General features: G+C 51.2%; 1 protein-coding gene across 3 annotated transcripts; it reads left to right on the top strand.

Annotated features, from left to right (window-relative positions):
• The first annotated feature begins 401 nt into the window (after positions 1-401).
• On the top strand, positions 402-12769 carry LOC123927163 (ral guanine nucleotide dissociation stimulator-like). Of its 3 annotated transcripts, XM_045981670.1 has the most exons (4): positions 1343-1697; positions 2153-2227; positions 3258-3385; positions 3583-4309. In XM_045981670.1, exons 1-4 carry the CDS (start codon positions 1491-1493, stop codon positions 3665-3667), a joined length of 495 nt encoding a protein of 164 aa, XP_045837626.1. In that variant the 5' UTR covers positions 1343-1490; the 3' UTR covers positions 3668-4309. The 3 variants fall into 3 exon arrangements, with proteins under 3 accessions (XP_045837625.1, XP_045837626.1, XP_045837627.1); XM_045981669.1 differs by lacking the exons at positions 2153-2227; positions 3258-3385; positions 3583-4309 and adding exons at positions 402-439; positions 12175-12769 and having other exon boundaries at positions 1626-1697; XM_045981671.1 differs by lacking the exon at positions 2153-2227.
• Positions 12770-15357: the final 2588 nt, after the last annotated feature.

Raw genomic sequence — 15357 nt, 5'->3', positions numbered from 1 at the left:
CTCTTCTGTCTTTCTCCCTTCTCAGGGCTAAAGACCCTGCTCTAAGACCTGTGGTCCCTAGGCTCTTCTTCCCAGGGGTATGCTGACCTTCACTCACATGGCCCAACATTGGGATGCTCAGTTCCTACGTGACTCCTTCTTTGCAGTGAAGGAACATCCTCCCTCTCTCCAACAGTGTTCCTCTTTGGGGCTGCCCTGTGCCCTTCTGCAGCTCCATGGTCATCAGCTTCATCCGGGGGGGGGGGGGTGTCCGTAAACTGAGGGGGGCACTGAGGCTCTCGAGCATCTAGGGCTCCTGCTCTCCCACTGACAGCTCCTCCTCTCCCCTCCCCCTGGCCTGCCAGATTCTGGCGAACTTCTGCTCCCTGCATGCCATCCTCACAGCTCTGCAGAGTGTCTCCATTCACCACCTGAAGAGGACATGGGACAACGTTTCCAGGTGAGTAGGCTTCTTTCCAGGGAGGGACCAGGATGGAGGGGGGATCTCCCACAGGCCTGTCCTTTTCCCCCTCAGTCAGCTTGGACCTCCTGGGAGGCAGCAAACCCTGACCAAAGGACCTGGGCCTGGGGCTGCTTCTCTCAGCCTTCCTGGGAACAGGCCACCCTGCCTCCTGCTGGAGAAATCCAATTTCCTCCATGCCCTACCGTGGGCTGAGCTGAATTCCATATTTCCACGCGGTGACTTGGCAGCCACTGACCTCTCTGCCCATGGTTCAACCAAAACCCCACCCAAACCGAGCTGTTCAATTAAGCGGGGAAGGGACGCCCAGGAGGACGCCCAGGAGAACTCCCTCCCATGTCCTACAAAGACCTCAGTGCTCAGAGGAGCCCAGAGAAAACCCTCAGCCAGCCCATTGGACATGTGGGGTTTCTCCAAGAAAAAGGACTCGCACTCTACCCTGCCACGTTATGTCTCCCCTGAGCCTAATTCTTTCCCTCTCTTCAGGAAGAGCTCTCACACATTCACAAAGCTCTGTAGAGATGACAACCCCAGGGCAGGAAACTACTCATCAAGGTAGCATGGAAAGTGCAGGGCTAGAAGGAGAGGATGGGTGTGAGGAGGCATGATCATGTGTGGATGAAGTAGCGAATGACCTGAAGCATTCCTCGGGGAGCAGAAGCCTTTGGCATGAATGTGCTGACAGCCTGGGTAGAGGATTCCCCCTGGGGCTGGATCAAGCTGGTGTTGCCCATCCAGACTCTCTAGTCTAGACTTCAGGTCTCAATGTTTCCATTGAGATGGTCTACATGGGTGCCCTTATGGACGTGGACAGCCCAGAGGACAGGCCTCTGCTCACAGATGGAGTGGGGATGGGTTTGGGGCCACAAAAATGATGATCGTAATAGGATCCTGAGTCCTCAGGAAACCATAGGAAGTAGTTGGCGTTCTCCCTTCTGCCCATGAGAAAACAATCTTAGGGAGGTCAGGCTCCAAGCTCCAGGTCCCACATGGACTGAATGGGGGAGCTGAGATTGTTCTAGAAGGACTCATGAGATACTTTAGGAGAATGGAGCATCAGTATCAGCCGACTTATGTTGGATGTCTAGGGTCTGAAGTCAAAGACAATGGGCGCCGGGGGACTGAGGCTATTCTGCTCTCAAGGATCTTGTCCTTGGCCCTCCAGGAGCAGCCCTCGAATAAACTTGCCACCCTGGTGAGGCAGCTGCAGAGAGCGTGGAAGGGACTGCTGAAGAAGGTGAGTGTGCATGAGGGACAGGGCCTCCAAGGTCAGGGGAGAGGGGCTCCTCCCTGATGGCTGGAAGCCTCCTAATCAGGAGAGGTGGGGCGTGCGACTCCAGCTCCCAACTCCTGTCTCCACAGTTCCTCAATATCTTCTTTCCACTTTCCAGGTGACCAGGATGAGGTAGTCTAGCAGTCTGGGTAGAGAATGCATTTGTGGCTGGGGAGGGGCCCAGGACTCCATACCCTGCTATTTTTGAATTTCAAAAAGCAGGCCCTGGAGGAGATTAAGAGGAGTCTGATATTCTGGGAGGGTTAGAGGAAAGAGAATCGAGGGGAAGCAACTAAGGTTCCTAGGCCCTTCCATGTGGGAAATTGGTGTGGACCAGGACACTGAAGCCTTTTCAGGGGAGGGCCCCTGTGGGCACCAGAGAGCAGGGACTCATCCCAAACCTACCTCTCATGACACAGGGTGTCGTCCCATACCTTGGCACTTTCCTCACTGACCTCTTTATGTTGGAAACTGCAATGGAGGACTACCTGAAGGTATGTGAGCCTGAGGATCGTGGAGGAAAAACCATAGTCCAGTGAACTGGAAGCACAGTATTGTACTGAGTGAACTGGGAGCACAGTATTGTACTGAGCACTGAGCTCTGTGTACTTAGGAAACCTCTCCTCCCGACAGCCTCACAGCCACCCATGTGAACAGGGGTCTCTTGCACAGCTCAGTGCTGAGGGAAGGGAGTCTGCACCTAGACGAGTGCCCAAAACTGGTGAAGCACCAGAGCTTCCAGAAAGCAAAGCTTCATGTGCTCTGTGTGAATGCGCCCCAGCCTCTCCCTCAGAGCTTGCCTGTGGTGGAGAGTGAAGTTAGGACCCAGCACATTAAAAACACGTCAGAAACCCGTAAACTCCTGCCTGCTGAGGCTTCTGAAGCTCCCTTATGTCATCCCAGAATGTTGTGCTTCAGGGTGCAGACCTGGAGCCCTTTTAAGGATCACAAATCTTCCTTTCTCTGGACCCAAGGGCTTGCCATAGACCCCAGTCTCATTTTTAGTGTCTCAGCGGCCCCCTCCTGTGTCCTGGCCAACACGTAGCCTAAGAAGGGGAGTGTGTAAGGTGCTAGTCCTAACCAGCTGCTATTTCTAAGGAGAAATGGTTGTTTCCTTACAGGGGAATGAGGTCAACTACTCCAAAAAGAATAAGGGGAGCATACATGGCACTTCCTGTAGAGAGGGGGAGGCAGCCCCTATCAGAGACACCCTTGGGAAGAATAGTCCATTGCTTCATCCCCTTCCATCCATCTCACATTTCCTGGGGTAAGATGCTAAGAAAGAGGTGGAAGACCCATCTAGTGAGTCAGTAGGGATCTAGAAAAGGCGTCAAGTAGAACATCCCAGGGAGGGGCTAATTCTATTTGCTTCTGAGTACAGTTTGGAACCAGAGGAAATTGCATGCAGGAGCGTGGCCATGTGTGCCAAGACCCAGGACCAGTCCCCTGTCCTACTGCTCAGCCTTCACCTGATCCTGTAGCTTCCCCACCCAGGCTTGGTGTGAATCCTGTGCCTCTCTCCAGGCTCAGGAATACCGAGTCCTCACTGATATCATGTTGCTCCAGGCAGTGGCAGAGAATTACTGCCTAGAGCCCCAGCATCCATTCACGGCCTGGTTCTGGTCTGTGGAGCGGCTCAGCGAGGATGAGATGTGAGGCCCATTCAGGAGCTGCGTGAGGGTCGGGGTGGACTCTTTCTGCTGGCCCCGCCTGGGATCCTTCTTCTAGGGCTCCCTGGGCAGCCTCACGCCTCCTTGCTGAGAAGCCAGACACCAGCTGTGGAAAAACCCTGGCAGGGACTCCTGAATGCAAGCTGCTGTTCAGATTACAGGTGTCTCTCTGTCCCTAGCTACGTCCTGTCCTGCCAGCAGAACACAAGTGCCAGGACAACTGGCCACAGCCAACATCAAGCTTACCCCATTGCCAGTGACTGAGCAAGGATTCCCCCTCAGCAGCTGGAGTACTTGTGCTGCATGGGCCACATCTGCACAATGCCCCTTCCTCTCAACTAATGACTTATTGTGGGGGTGGCAATATTTAATATATTTAAAAGGTTTATATTTTTCTCCTCTTCTAGCCCATGAGTGTGCTTGGTTCTTATACTTCCTACAGTACTGTGCAACTTGTAGAGACTCTTTTATTGCTTCCTGAATCCAAAAATCTTAAGGAGTCATCAGCTTTTCAAAGTGGCAGGTAGACGAAGTGCCAGCCCTCCTCACTAGCTACATGTGGCACCTCCAAATCCACTTTCCTCAGAGGACAGGTTTATTTCAGTGTCAGGTATCTGAGCCAACAGCAGAGACAGCCTTAAAGCCCCTGAGATAGAGAGGTTGCAGGTCCTTTCCCAGGAAGGCAACAAACACAGAACTGGAGAGTCCATGAGCATGCCTTACACTCTCCAGAAATATGTGGTGCCAAGGAGAGGGGCTGTTTTTCTCCACTCTAAAGCAAGGAGGACTATGTCTTCTTTCCTCTGGGATACGGTGTTTGTACTTGTGTTTGTTTTGGTTTGGACCCAGTATTTGGAACTGACAGTTGTCGACTTCAGTCTCTGGAATTACATCAGCACTAAGTGGGGAAAAAACATGTAAAGAGATCCAGTCCCTCTTGCGAAAGACACAAAACCCAAGGAAGATATTTTGTCAATGGAAGAAGGGCAGGCAGAACATTCTGGACACAGTTTCCCTTTAAGCTCTCCAGGTTCATGCTTTATGAAGATTGCAATCCTCCTGGGATCATTGTCTATGATCTCTGGATTCTGTTTCCCTGCTCTTTTTGGATCTGCTGGGGAAAATAAGAAACCGTGAGGTGTACATTTGGGGCCACCACTGGGCCTGGCTCTGTTCACATCTATGCTGACCTAGGAGCTAGGATGTCCAGCCATACTGTATTTTCTTACACAGTTCTTGATAAGGCAGCAGTGCCTTCCATGCCCCAGCCTCTTGGTCAGGTCCATGGTAGCCACTGCTCCCTGGCTGAGGACTGATGGAGCAGAGATTGGTTCACTTTTGCCAGGATAAATGTTCATATGTTGACCAAAGATTCCCACACTCTCCTTGCTGGCCAAGGGGACTGTTAGGTCCAGGTGGTTCTGACGTCCCTGGTCTCCCAACATCCACCACGTGTCACATGCATGTTTCAATCACTTGTCTGAACTGACCCAGTAGACCAAAACACAGATGTAAACTGAGCAGAGGGGAAGCATCTGTCATGCAAATGGATGCAAAAGAAAACAAGGGTAGGCATACCTCTATCCAGACAAAATAGACTCTTAAGAAAAAAGGGGGGGGTAGGATAACACAAAGAAGGAAACAGAGGCCCCACAATGGCACCAATGGAACAGTAACACAGAGGAGGTTCTCCTGACACCCACTTCAGGATCCCAACTCACTGAGCAAGAGTGAAGAACCCCCGTCCCTCCAGACACAAAGGACACATCAGTGGAATGGGTCATTTTTCTGGAAAAGGGAAATGCAGTCAAACATGGAAAGATACAAAATAACATCACTGAAAGAAAGCCCACTGTGGTCCCCTGCCTGGGTCTTAAGTTCCACCTATTCATGAAGCAATTTGATAATCACAGGGGAAGGGAGGGAAAACTGAATGGGAAGCCACCAAAGAGGGAGAAAAAGGATAAGAGGCTCTTACCTGAGAAATAAGCAGAGGGTTGCTGGAGGGGAGGTGGGTGCGGCTATGGGGCAATTTGGGCAGGAGCATAAAGGAGGGCATACGATGTGATGAGCACTGGGGGTGATACGCAACTGATGAATAATTGGGCACTACCTCGGAAGCTAATGAGGTACTGTATGGTGGCTCACTGACTTTAACAGCAACAACAACAACAATAAAATACAATCCAAGGCTCTGTGTTTTCTTGATTTTCAATGTGGAAAATACTGGATGATTTCTTGTCTTCCCTCAGGCAAGGAAATGAGACAGCCTATTCATGAGGAGGCAATTCTCAGGACATTCTACCTTTTTAGCCCTAAAGAGTTTTTCAAGCATGCTTTCACCAGTTGCAGTCCCCATTCCCTTCTATTCAATTCGGAGCACTCTTGACAGGGTAGCAAACACTTTTTTTTTCTTCAAGGTGACTCACCCCAAGCAGGTAACATCTGTACTTGCCACAGGAGTTACTACAGGTGTGCCCCCTCCATCCTTTACAAGGGCCTCACTACAAGTTTTCCAGAAAGGTGGCATGAATACTGGTGGCTGGAGGTTTGAACCTGGATGACGTCCAACCCTTTGTTCACTTGTGGGATGACTAGGGGCAGGGTCTCCATCTCACTCATGGAGGTGTGGGAGCTCTCCAGCTCACCTTCAGGCACAGCCCTCCCCTCTCTCCCATAGAAGAACATGCAGAACTACATGACTATGAACTGGGAACACACAACAAGGGTACAATTGTCTTATCTGAATTCAGCTCAGCATGGCAATTACAGACTGTTCCCTCTTGGAGTAGGATCACAGTGTCCTTGATTCATATGAACCTTCTTGGCAACTGACTCCAGAGAGTGACTCACCACGATAGAGGGTGAGAAGTTCCTTGGAGACGGGTGTCACCACACCACTATCCTCACGCATTGTTGTGGAAGAAGTCTATGTCCCTCATCAGATTAAGAAACCCTTCAAACAGGACTGGAGCAGAGTGCAATAAAAGGCTCCCTTTGAAGAAGGGCTGAGCTTGGGGACATGTCCAGTCATATGCTCACTGCTTCCATCACGATATAGGTGGTGCCCCAAATGGGCAGGGTACCATTTCCAGTAAGTGCTCCTGCTCACCCAGAGCTTTCCCATTTATGGTCTCTCGGTTCTGACTCATTGCATCTACATGTTACCTCTGCCTCAGTCCTTCCCAGTGTCTGTCTCCACAGTCTGCAGCTGGACAGTGAAAGATCAGTTTTAAAAACCCTGTTGGGTTTCCATGGTTGGTAAGGGATGCAGCTGAGATCTGGCCCCATATCCTAGGAGTCCACACCAGGGAAAGGGAGGTACAGGGCAGCTGAGAGCAGTAGAAAAGCCAGCCTTGCCCTTCTACCCTGATGGCCCAGATGCTCACTGCATCCATGTAGGTGAGTTGCTCTGCCACCAGCCTGGGAGGGAAGCCCAGGAGGTCAGGCTCCTTCTCTTTCAGCTTGTTCTTGTGTTGGCTAGAAGCCTCTGGTGTTGCAGTGGGCTCAATGGCAACTGGGACAGCTGGAGTGAAAATTTTCATGCAAGCTTATGGCCTTGCTGCTGGGGCTTAGGACCCGTCACCCATACAGGACATGGGAGCTCCTGTCCCAGTTCTGGAACAGCTGAGGAATGGGAGGCTGGCAATGACCCTGAAGGTGAGGGAAGATGCAGAGCCAGGATTTCCTCTTGCTCCATGGGATGCTCTTAGGCTGGCTCAGCAGCTTGAATGAGTCACCGAGCTGACACTGGGACAGGAGAAACGGAAAGGTTCAGCGACATCACTGGATTTCCATGTGCCTTTCCCTAAACAGGACAGATCTCATGGCCTTTCAAGGAATACCCAGCCCATGAACCCCATCCCAGATGGCCTTCTCCGCTTGCAATGCCCCTTACCCTCCACCTCAGCCTTCTTGAGCTGCAGAAGTTCCTGCTGCCGGAACAGAAGGGGGCATGGATGTTCAGGTCCCAGTCATGCCACGTGAGGTGCAAATAGGCCCCTTCACCTGGGCATGGGCACTGTGCCAGGACTGCCCAATATTCTGCAGTGTCTGCTCAGGCCAGGTTCCCACAATGGGACACAGAATGCTAGGGAGTCATATGTGGAGCAGAGTCAGAGTCCTGGCTTTTTCTTCCCCATGCTACACCCACAGAACCATTCTTTCGGTGTGGGCCCCACAGAATGACCCCAGCCTACTTCCAACGCCTCTGGAGCTGTCCTTGCTGACTGCTGATCTGGATGGATGCTGACCTCCCATTGGCATGTTGTTTTCCCTTGTCATGCATCCTCCATGCAGACCAATATCAGGGATATATTGGAGGCCAATTGGTAAGTGGTCTGGTCCCCACACAGTTTCTCCTTGGACCCAGCTGTGGTGGTCATCGGAGGTTGACATTCAAAGGGGCAGGAAGAGCAAGAATGAACCACCCAAGGGATGGGTGTTTAAGGCACAAATTCAGCCCACAGTGGGCTCTGCTTCCCAGGGAGCCTGGCAGCCCATCCACAGCTGTCTTGGGCTCATTGGCTTCTTCACAGGAAGCTGCCCCTTTAAGTTCTCCCATGGAAATCAAGACTTCTGGGAGATCCATGGTTCTTAACGAACCTCCCCAGCAACAACCCTTGTCATATCCCTCCCTGCTCTATGGAGGCAACAGGCCCTCCTTCGGGATCCAAAGATCTATTGTGTTCTTCCTTGATCTTAGAGTGGATCCTCATGGTTCCAATAAAGGGGGATCCATTTATCCCTAGAGTAGGCCACAGATGGCGCATCTGATGAACTCTAGACCTGTGTTCTTTGGATGTGAAGAGTGCCTATCTGACCCTCAGACATAATTTAGACCCAGACATTGTCTCTACTTTACCCTTTCACTGCTCTTGGTGACTAGAGAGTGCCTGCATTCCTAGGTGCTTAAGATCCATGATTGAATGAAATCGTCCCAACCAAGACTTTGCAAATACTGAGTGGCAATTGGGCTGCTCTGCCTGTTCCCAGTCTCCCCTGATCTAGGCACATAAAGGACCATAAACAGGACCTACTAGATTACATCTAGTAATTACATCTGGGATTACATCCCAGAGGTCCTTTGCAAATAGAAAACCTTCCAGATTTCCATTTCCTTTTCATACACCCAGAAGGGCCACAGGCTTGTGAGGGTTGAGCCTGAACACATCTTCCCTGGAGAGAGAAATGTTAACCATGAAGATGCCCAGCATGTCCAGCAGCCCATTCTACAAAGTCGGGCCCCAGAGAAGCACATGCCATGTTTTCTCCCATGACTTCCTATAGTCGCCCTATGAGGTTCATCTTCTTAGCACCCCCACTTTTCAGAAAAGGGAAGGGAAGTTCAGAGAGGTCCTTTAACATTCCTAAGACATACAACTAGTAGATGGAAGGCTCCCCCTTGTGCTGTGTATGGAGTGAGCACTCACCTATTTAACTGCTGATCCAGGACCTGCTGGGCCTACGTGACCATCTGGTAGATGGATCACATTGTTGCGATGTTTGAGAAGCTTCTATTTGGGAAGGATAGGAGCAGGGAACATACGCAATTCTGCACTGTGCCTTCTCTGAGCGCCAGCATTGTGCAGGACTCATCCAGGGACAGGGCTGATTCCTTTTCCAGCAGGTAGACAAGGGGGTTGGGTGGGGGGCAACGTAGTCAGCTTCAATGCCATGAACCACCAGGAAGAGCAGGGTCTGGAGCTCAGACTGCATCCTCCCATCTCTTTGGGAACTTGAGCTAGACAAGGGACTTAAGAATCCACCCAGAGAAAATTGGACAGCCACATGCAGAAAAATGAAATTGGACCACTTCCTTACACCACACACGAAAATAGACTCCAAATGGATGAAGGACCTCAATGTGAGAAAGGAATCCATCAAAATCCTTGAGGAGAATGCAGGCAGCAACCTCTTCGACCTCAGCTGCAGCAACATCTTCCTAGGAACAATGGCAAAGGCAAGGGAAGCAAGGGCAAAAATGAATTATTGGGATTTCATCAAGATCAAAAGCTTTTGCACAGCAAAGGAAACAGTTAACAAAACCAAAAGACAGCTGACAGAATGGGAGAAGATATTTGCAAACGACATATCAGATAAAGGGCTAGTATCCAAAATCTATAAGGAACTTAGCAAACTCAACACCCAAAGAACAAACAATCCAATCAAGAAATGGGCAGAGGACATGAACAGACATTTCTGCAAAGAAGACATCCAGATGGCCAACAGACACATGAAAAAGTGCTCCACGTCACTCGGCATCAGGGAAATACAAATCAAAACCACAATGAGATATCACCTCACACCAGTCAGAATGGCTAAAATGAACAAGTCAGGAAATGACAGATGCTGGCGAGGATGTGGAGAAAGGGGAACCCTCCTCCACTGTTGGTGGGAATGCAAGCTGGTCCAACCACTCTGGAAAACAGCATGGAGGTTCCTCAAAATGTTGAAAATAGAACTACCCTATGACCCAGCAATTGCACTACTGGGTATTTACCCTAAAGATACAAACATAGTGATCCGAAGGGGCACGTGTACCCGAATGTTTATAGCAGCAATGTCTACAATAGCCAGACTATGGAAAGAACCTAGATGTCCATCAACAGATGAATGGATAAAGAAGATGTGGTATATATACACAATGGAATACTATGCAGCCATCAAAAGAAATGAAATCTTGCCATTTGCGACGACGTGGATGGAACTAGAGCGTATCATGCTTAGTGAAATAAGTCAATCGGAGAAAGACAACTATCATATGATCTCCCTGATATGAGGACATGGAGAAGCAACATGGGGGGGTAGGAGATAGGAGAAGAATAAATGAAACAGGATGGGATTGGGAGGGCGACAAACCATAAATGACTCTTAATCTCACAAAACAAACTGGGGGTTGCTGGGGGGAGGTGGGATTGGGAGAGGGGGAGCGGGCTATGGACATTGGGGAGGGGAGGCGAACCATAAGAGACTATGGACTCTGAAAAACAACCTGAGGGTTTTGAAGGGTCAGGGGTGGGAGGTTGGGGGAACAGGTGGTGGGTAATGGGGAGGGCACGTTTTGCATGGAGCACTGGGTGTTGTGCAAAAAGAATGAATACTGTTACGCTGAAAAAATAAATAAAATGGGAAAAAAAAATAAAATGGAAAAAAAAATCCACCCAGAAAAAGGTTCTATGCTGAAAACCTAAAACCAAAAGGTCTTAGGCTTCCAAAGGACCATCTAGGCTTAAATGTACTGGTGACTTCAACATGTTCTGTTAGCTGGACAACGATAGCATATCTGTCTCTTCATACCCTGTGTGAAAAGCCATGTGCCTTGGAGTCACAAGAAAAGAGCCCTACTGTAGAGAGGAGAAAAGAGAGGCTGAGATTCTCCAAGGCTGCTCAAGATCACCAGCGTTGGCACTGAGAACTGTCCAAAGCATGGGCGGCATGGACATTCACCTATGCTGATGAGGCTTGGCCTATTGATTTCAGGGGGAGAAAGATTCAGGGGAAAACCACCTTTTCTTGACAGGCCCCAGTGCAGCCAGTTCTGTCTAGCCTGAGTTCTGGCCTTCCCCTTATCATCTCTTTGTCCACATTCTTGGTTCTGAGCCACATCTTCCCATCCCTGTGGTTTCTACTCCCTTCTACAGATGCCAAGGCAGAGGGAAGAGCTCCCACAGGAACTCTCCCCAACTGTGGGTCTTGCCTGCTGGGACAGACCTCCCCCAACCTGGGGATGGCTTCTTGGCACCTTCTCCTTTTGCTGAGGAGGATGGAGCCTTCAAGGAGCCCCAGCCTGAGTACCCTAAACCCCAGGCTGCAGTGACCCCAGGGCTCCCAGGGATCACTGACGGCCTTGAGCAAGTCCTGGCCCCCCACTGGGCTTGACTCTAGCTCTTCTCACTGGTCTGGGGCCCCAGTTCCTTTTGGTCACAAATGTCAAACATGCCCATGGCATCCTCCCACAGACCACAAGCTGCAAGGCAGCGGTAATGGACAGCCCAGCCAGTGACTCTTCTGCTAGGGTGCTTGCCATGCCTAAACTCTCAGGCCTCACTGTAGCTCAGTGACCACAGACTGGGAATTGTTCAGAGATATATGACACCCATATCTCAACAGGGGTAAACCTGACCCTTAGCTTCATGCTGCACCACACTCCTGCTTCTGGTCCCTCCCCAACACCTGCACCTGGCTCGATGCCCCACCCTTGGGAGCCTGCATTTGCCTGGCAGCTCCCCCACCATATAAGAGCCCAGCCAGGATGCATTGTGAGCCTCTTTCCATGGAGCTGGGTGGTCTTGGGCTCCTCCCTCCTCACCTCTCCCACCCCCCACCTGCACTTGCCCTTCCTGAACAGGGAAGGTAGTTAGAGACCTGGACATCTGGGTGACTTCCTCATACTGAACCTGGGTCCCCAACTCACACATGCTTCCCCCAGGCTTCATCTAGACAAGGCTGGTGAGCAGGGGAGACTCACTGCCTACCCATCTGCTATGCCTTAACCTCACTGAGTCCTCATAGTGGAAATGTTGACTTACATTGAGGTCTTTTGGGGGCTGGGGTGTTGGCATGAAGCTGAAAATTAAGAAGAAAAGTGGTCATAAGTAAGGCTGAAGGACACATTCATTCATTCAACAGAGAGTATCCAGATCCTACTCTGCGCTAGGCCCAAACCCTGATGCTGACAATAAGTTTTATTTTTCTGTATACAGTAAACCTCCCACAGCCCTGGTCCTCTGGTCAGAAACCTCTCACGATGTTCTCTTCCATCTCTCCAGCCTGCCTGTGCCATGACCATTATCCAGGAGTCTGAAGGAAGGTGTGTGGACGCCTCCAAGTGCAGGCAACCCTCTTCATCCAAAGGCTCTTCCTTGTCTAAACCCCAGAATTTCCCTGCCTGGTGGCCCCTCAGCTCCACCCAACTCGGGGGGCCATGGGAAAACTGTAGGCTGGGGAGCAGGAATGCAATAGGTGAGTCCCCGCTCGGCCCTGACCAGCTTGTGCCCTTGCCAAGGTCACGTGGTGTCTTGGGGCAGGGCAAGGGGATAGGGAGGCATGACCACCAACCATCCAACCACACACTCGAGGGGTGTGGCCCTTCCTGCAGAACGAATAAGCATTTCATCCCGGAGAGACCTCTGAGCCTCCATCTCCACCCATCACTGCAGATGGCTGCTGGCAACAGTGTGGTGTTCTCCAGAGCAGTGCCTGGCTTTCTGGCCTGGCTACAGATCCCAGAAGGCTGGGGCAAGCTGGTGTCCAGGCACAGCCTCCCGGGGCCTGGGAAGCAGGATAGAGTGTACAGTGGGGAGCCTCCAACTTCCAGGCCTTTGGAGGGAGGCTGTTGCGGAAGTTGGAGGAGCCAAGGGTGAGATCCAGACTGCCTGGCTCTTCAGTAGTCATGGCTTCTGCCATGTGGCCTTCTGCAAGCCACTCACCCTCTCGAGCCTCAGTCTCCTCTTCTGTACAACCTGCAAAGAGAGGCCGACCACCAGGCTGAGCAGGAACAGTGGGACTACATGTATAGCATGGTGGGTAGGTGCTTATTCCGTCTGTAGTGTTCACCCAAGTCACCTGGTCAGACCACCCCAGAATCTCTAGTTAGTCAGAGTGAACAGCAGCTTCCACGTGGATATTGCTGGGATGGGCACCCTCATTTGGGAAGAGATGGAAATAGAGAAGTGAGAGGGTTGAGTTTGTGAGGTCCCTTGAATGTCTCTTGGGAAAGGTTCATCCTGGAGGTAGCTGGGAGCAGCGTGGAGGGGGGTGAACAGGGGCACCGTCTGTGTCCAACACCAGCGGTGGTCTCCAAGGTTGCATAGGAATTCTAGAATCAACTGAACCTTGCTGAGCTTCACTCCCCGGAGCCAGGTGGATGTGGGGGGAGACAGAGGGGCCTTCCAAATCCCCTCAGATCTGGAGCCTTCCACCAAGAGTGTCAATACACCGCCCCCATCATCACTCAGGTGTCTTGGGCATCTTTCCTCACTCTACATGGTCTGCCTGCAGAAGCCCCAGGAGGGGCTGAAGGAGATCGCTTGTGCTTCTTCTATGTTTTCAGCTCAGACATCCACTTGGGGTCCTGTCAGAGAGCTGAGGCAGGCTGGGTGGCCTCTGCATCCCCCAGAATATGAACCTGAGTCCATGTGCCCTCTGAATGATGCTGCGGATAATCCCTCCTACATGCACACCCCCACCTGCTCTTCCCAGATCCCACTACATTTCCCCTCTTTCCAGGGGCTTTATCACCCCAAGTCCTCCCATGAGCCCAAGGATGTGGCACTTGATACATTGGCATCTCCATTTTACAGGTGAACAAACTAAGGCTTGGGGGTGGTGGTGGTGAGTCTTGTGTGCAGGGCCTTCTTCCCCCTGCAACCCCACCACAAGGGACAGGAGGTGAATCCAGCATAATGTACAACAACCTGGAACAGGGTTCTGGACCTGAAGGGCCTGGGTTCAAATCATGCCTCTGTGCTTAGCTGCTGTGGAACCTTTTGCTGGAAGGTCCCTCTGTTGGACCCTCAGTTTCCTCTCTGCAATAGGTGCCAGGATGATGGACTTGATCACATCCATGGTGCACGGCTCAGTGTGGGTCCCCGGATGCCTGCTAGGGACCCAAGGATGGTACGGTAACCCTACAAGGCAAAAGGGTATCTGGGAAGGTGGCCCAGGGTCATAATTTGGAGCATAAATGGGGTGGGGATGGTGTGGGTCTAGCATCCCCTAGAGTACTGTTGGGAGTGACTGGCTGGAGGGACCAGGGATTCGAGCAAGAAGGGAGTCTGGGAGTTCCAGGTAGAGGGCAGGGCTGGGGCCAAGGCTCATTTGTGAGGAAAACCTCAGGTAGTTCTGTGAACCTGCAGAGACCTCAGGCCCAGAGACAGAGCCTCACATGTGGCCAGGAGGGGTGTCCCGCAGAGGATCATCATGTGTGGGAAGGAGCTGGGACCCCCTCTCCCCTCCACCCTCTGCACTCTCCTTGTGCATCTCCCATGTGGGACCTGACTCACAGCTTCTAAGCCAGGCTTGCTGTCTGAGGGTGACAGCAGGAGCCAATGGGATGACACCTTTAAAAACAAGACTATTTGGAAATATCCACTGGGGCGTATAGTCAAACCCCGCCCCCAGGCACTCTGTTTCCTTCATACCTAGAGCCTTCCATGCCTCTGGCCCCTCTGAAGATTTAGGAAGCCAGAGGCCACAGAGGATCCCCCTGGTTTTCCCTCTGCCCCAGCAAGGCCATGCATTCCCTAATTCTGAGGGTCTGTTGGTTTCACTGTAACTCATTTTTTTCCCCAGCCAGTTACTTGGGATGCTCTGGGAATGAGTGCTTTGATTCTGGGCCAGATCCGCCTGGGCTCAAGTGTTCCCTGTGAAATGGGGCAATAATAGAGCGTCACAGGGTCACTAGGGTTGCTAGATGCTGTGGCAGAGGGTGGGCCACACAGACCACTGTCCCAGAGCTCTGTTGTGCTGCCTGGCTGTGCAGGGATCCCTAATCTCTTGGAGTGTGAGCATAGAATGGGGCTTGCTTTCCTTAAAGGCTTTGGTAAGGAGGACTCCGGGTATGGGGCCTCATCCAATGCTTTAGTGTGCTTCTTGAAGTCTTCTGATTACCCACAAGCGAGCATCCTAGCTCATGTTTAAAAACAGAGCATATACTTGTCCTGGGGAACTCTGTTTCAAAACAGATAGGGACAGAAGACCACTGAGTGTGCTCCAAAACTCATTTCAGTGTTTCTTCCTCTTCATGCCTGTGAATGATGCATATTCCGTTTCCTTTGCTTATACTTTATTTAAAATTCAGTATTACTCTTATGGTTTAAGCATTTCTTCTGTGCTCCAATAAACATTCTTTAATGGCTGTGTATGAGTCTCTCTGTTTAATCTCCCCTGTGATCAGATAATTACATGATGTCCATTTCTCTATTACAAATAACACTGGTGAACATCTTTTT

This window comes from Meles meles, chromosome 16 (genome assembly GCF_922984935.1).
Source record: "Meles meles chromosome 16, mMelMel3.1 paternal haplotype, whole genome shotgun sequence".
Taxonomy (NCBI): Eukaryota; Metazoa; Chordata; class Mammalia; order Carnivora; family Mustelidae; genus Meles; species Meles meles.
This window is presented reverse-complemented; position numbering and strand designations above follow the sequence as displayed.

Excerpts from the sequence above, each read along its gene's own strand:
- LOC123927163 (XM_045981669.1), top strand. Across the intron at positions 1,698-12,174 it reads GGAAGGGACTGCTGAAGAAG|CCTGCCTGTGCCATGACCAT; the intron begins GTGAGTGTGCAT and ends CCATCTCTCCAG.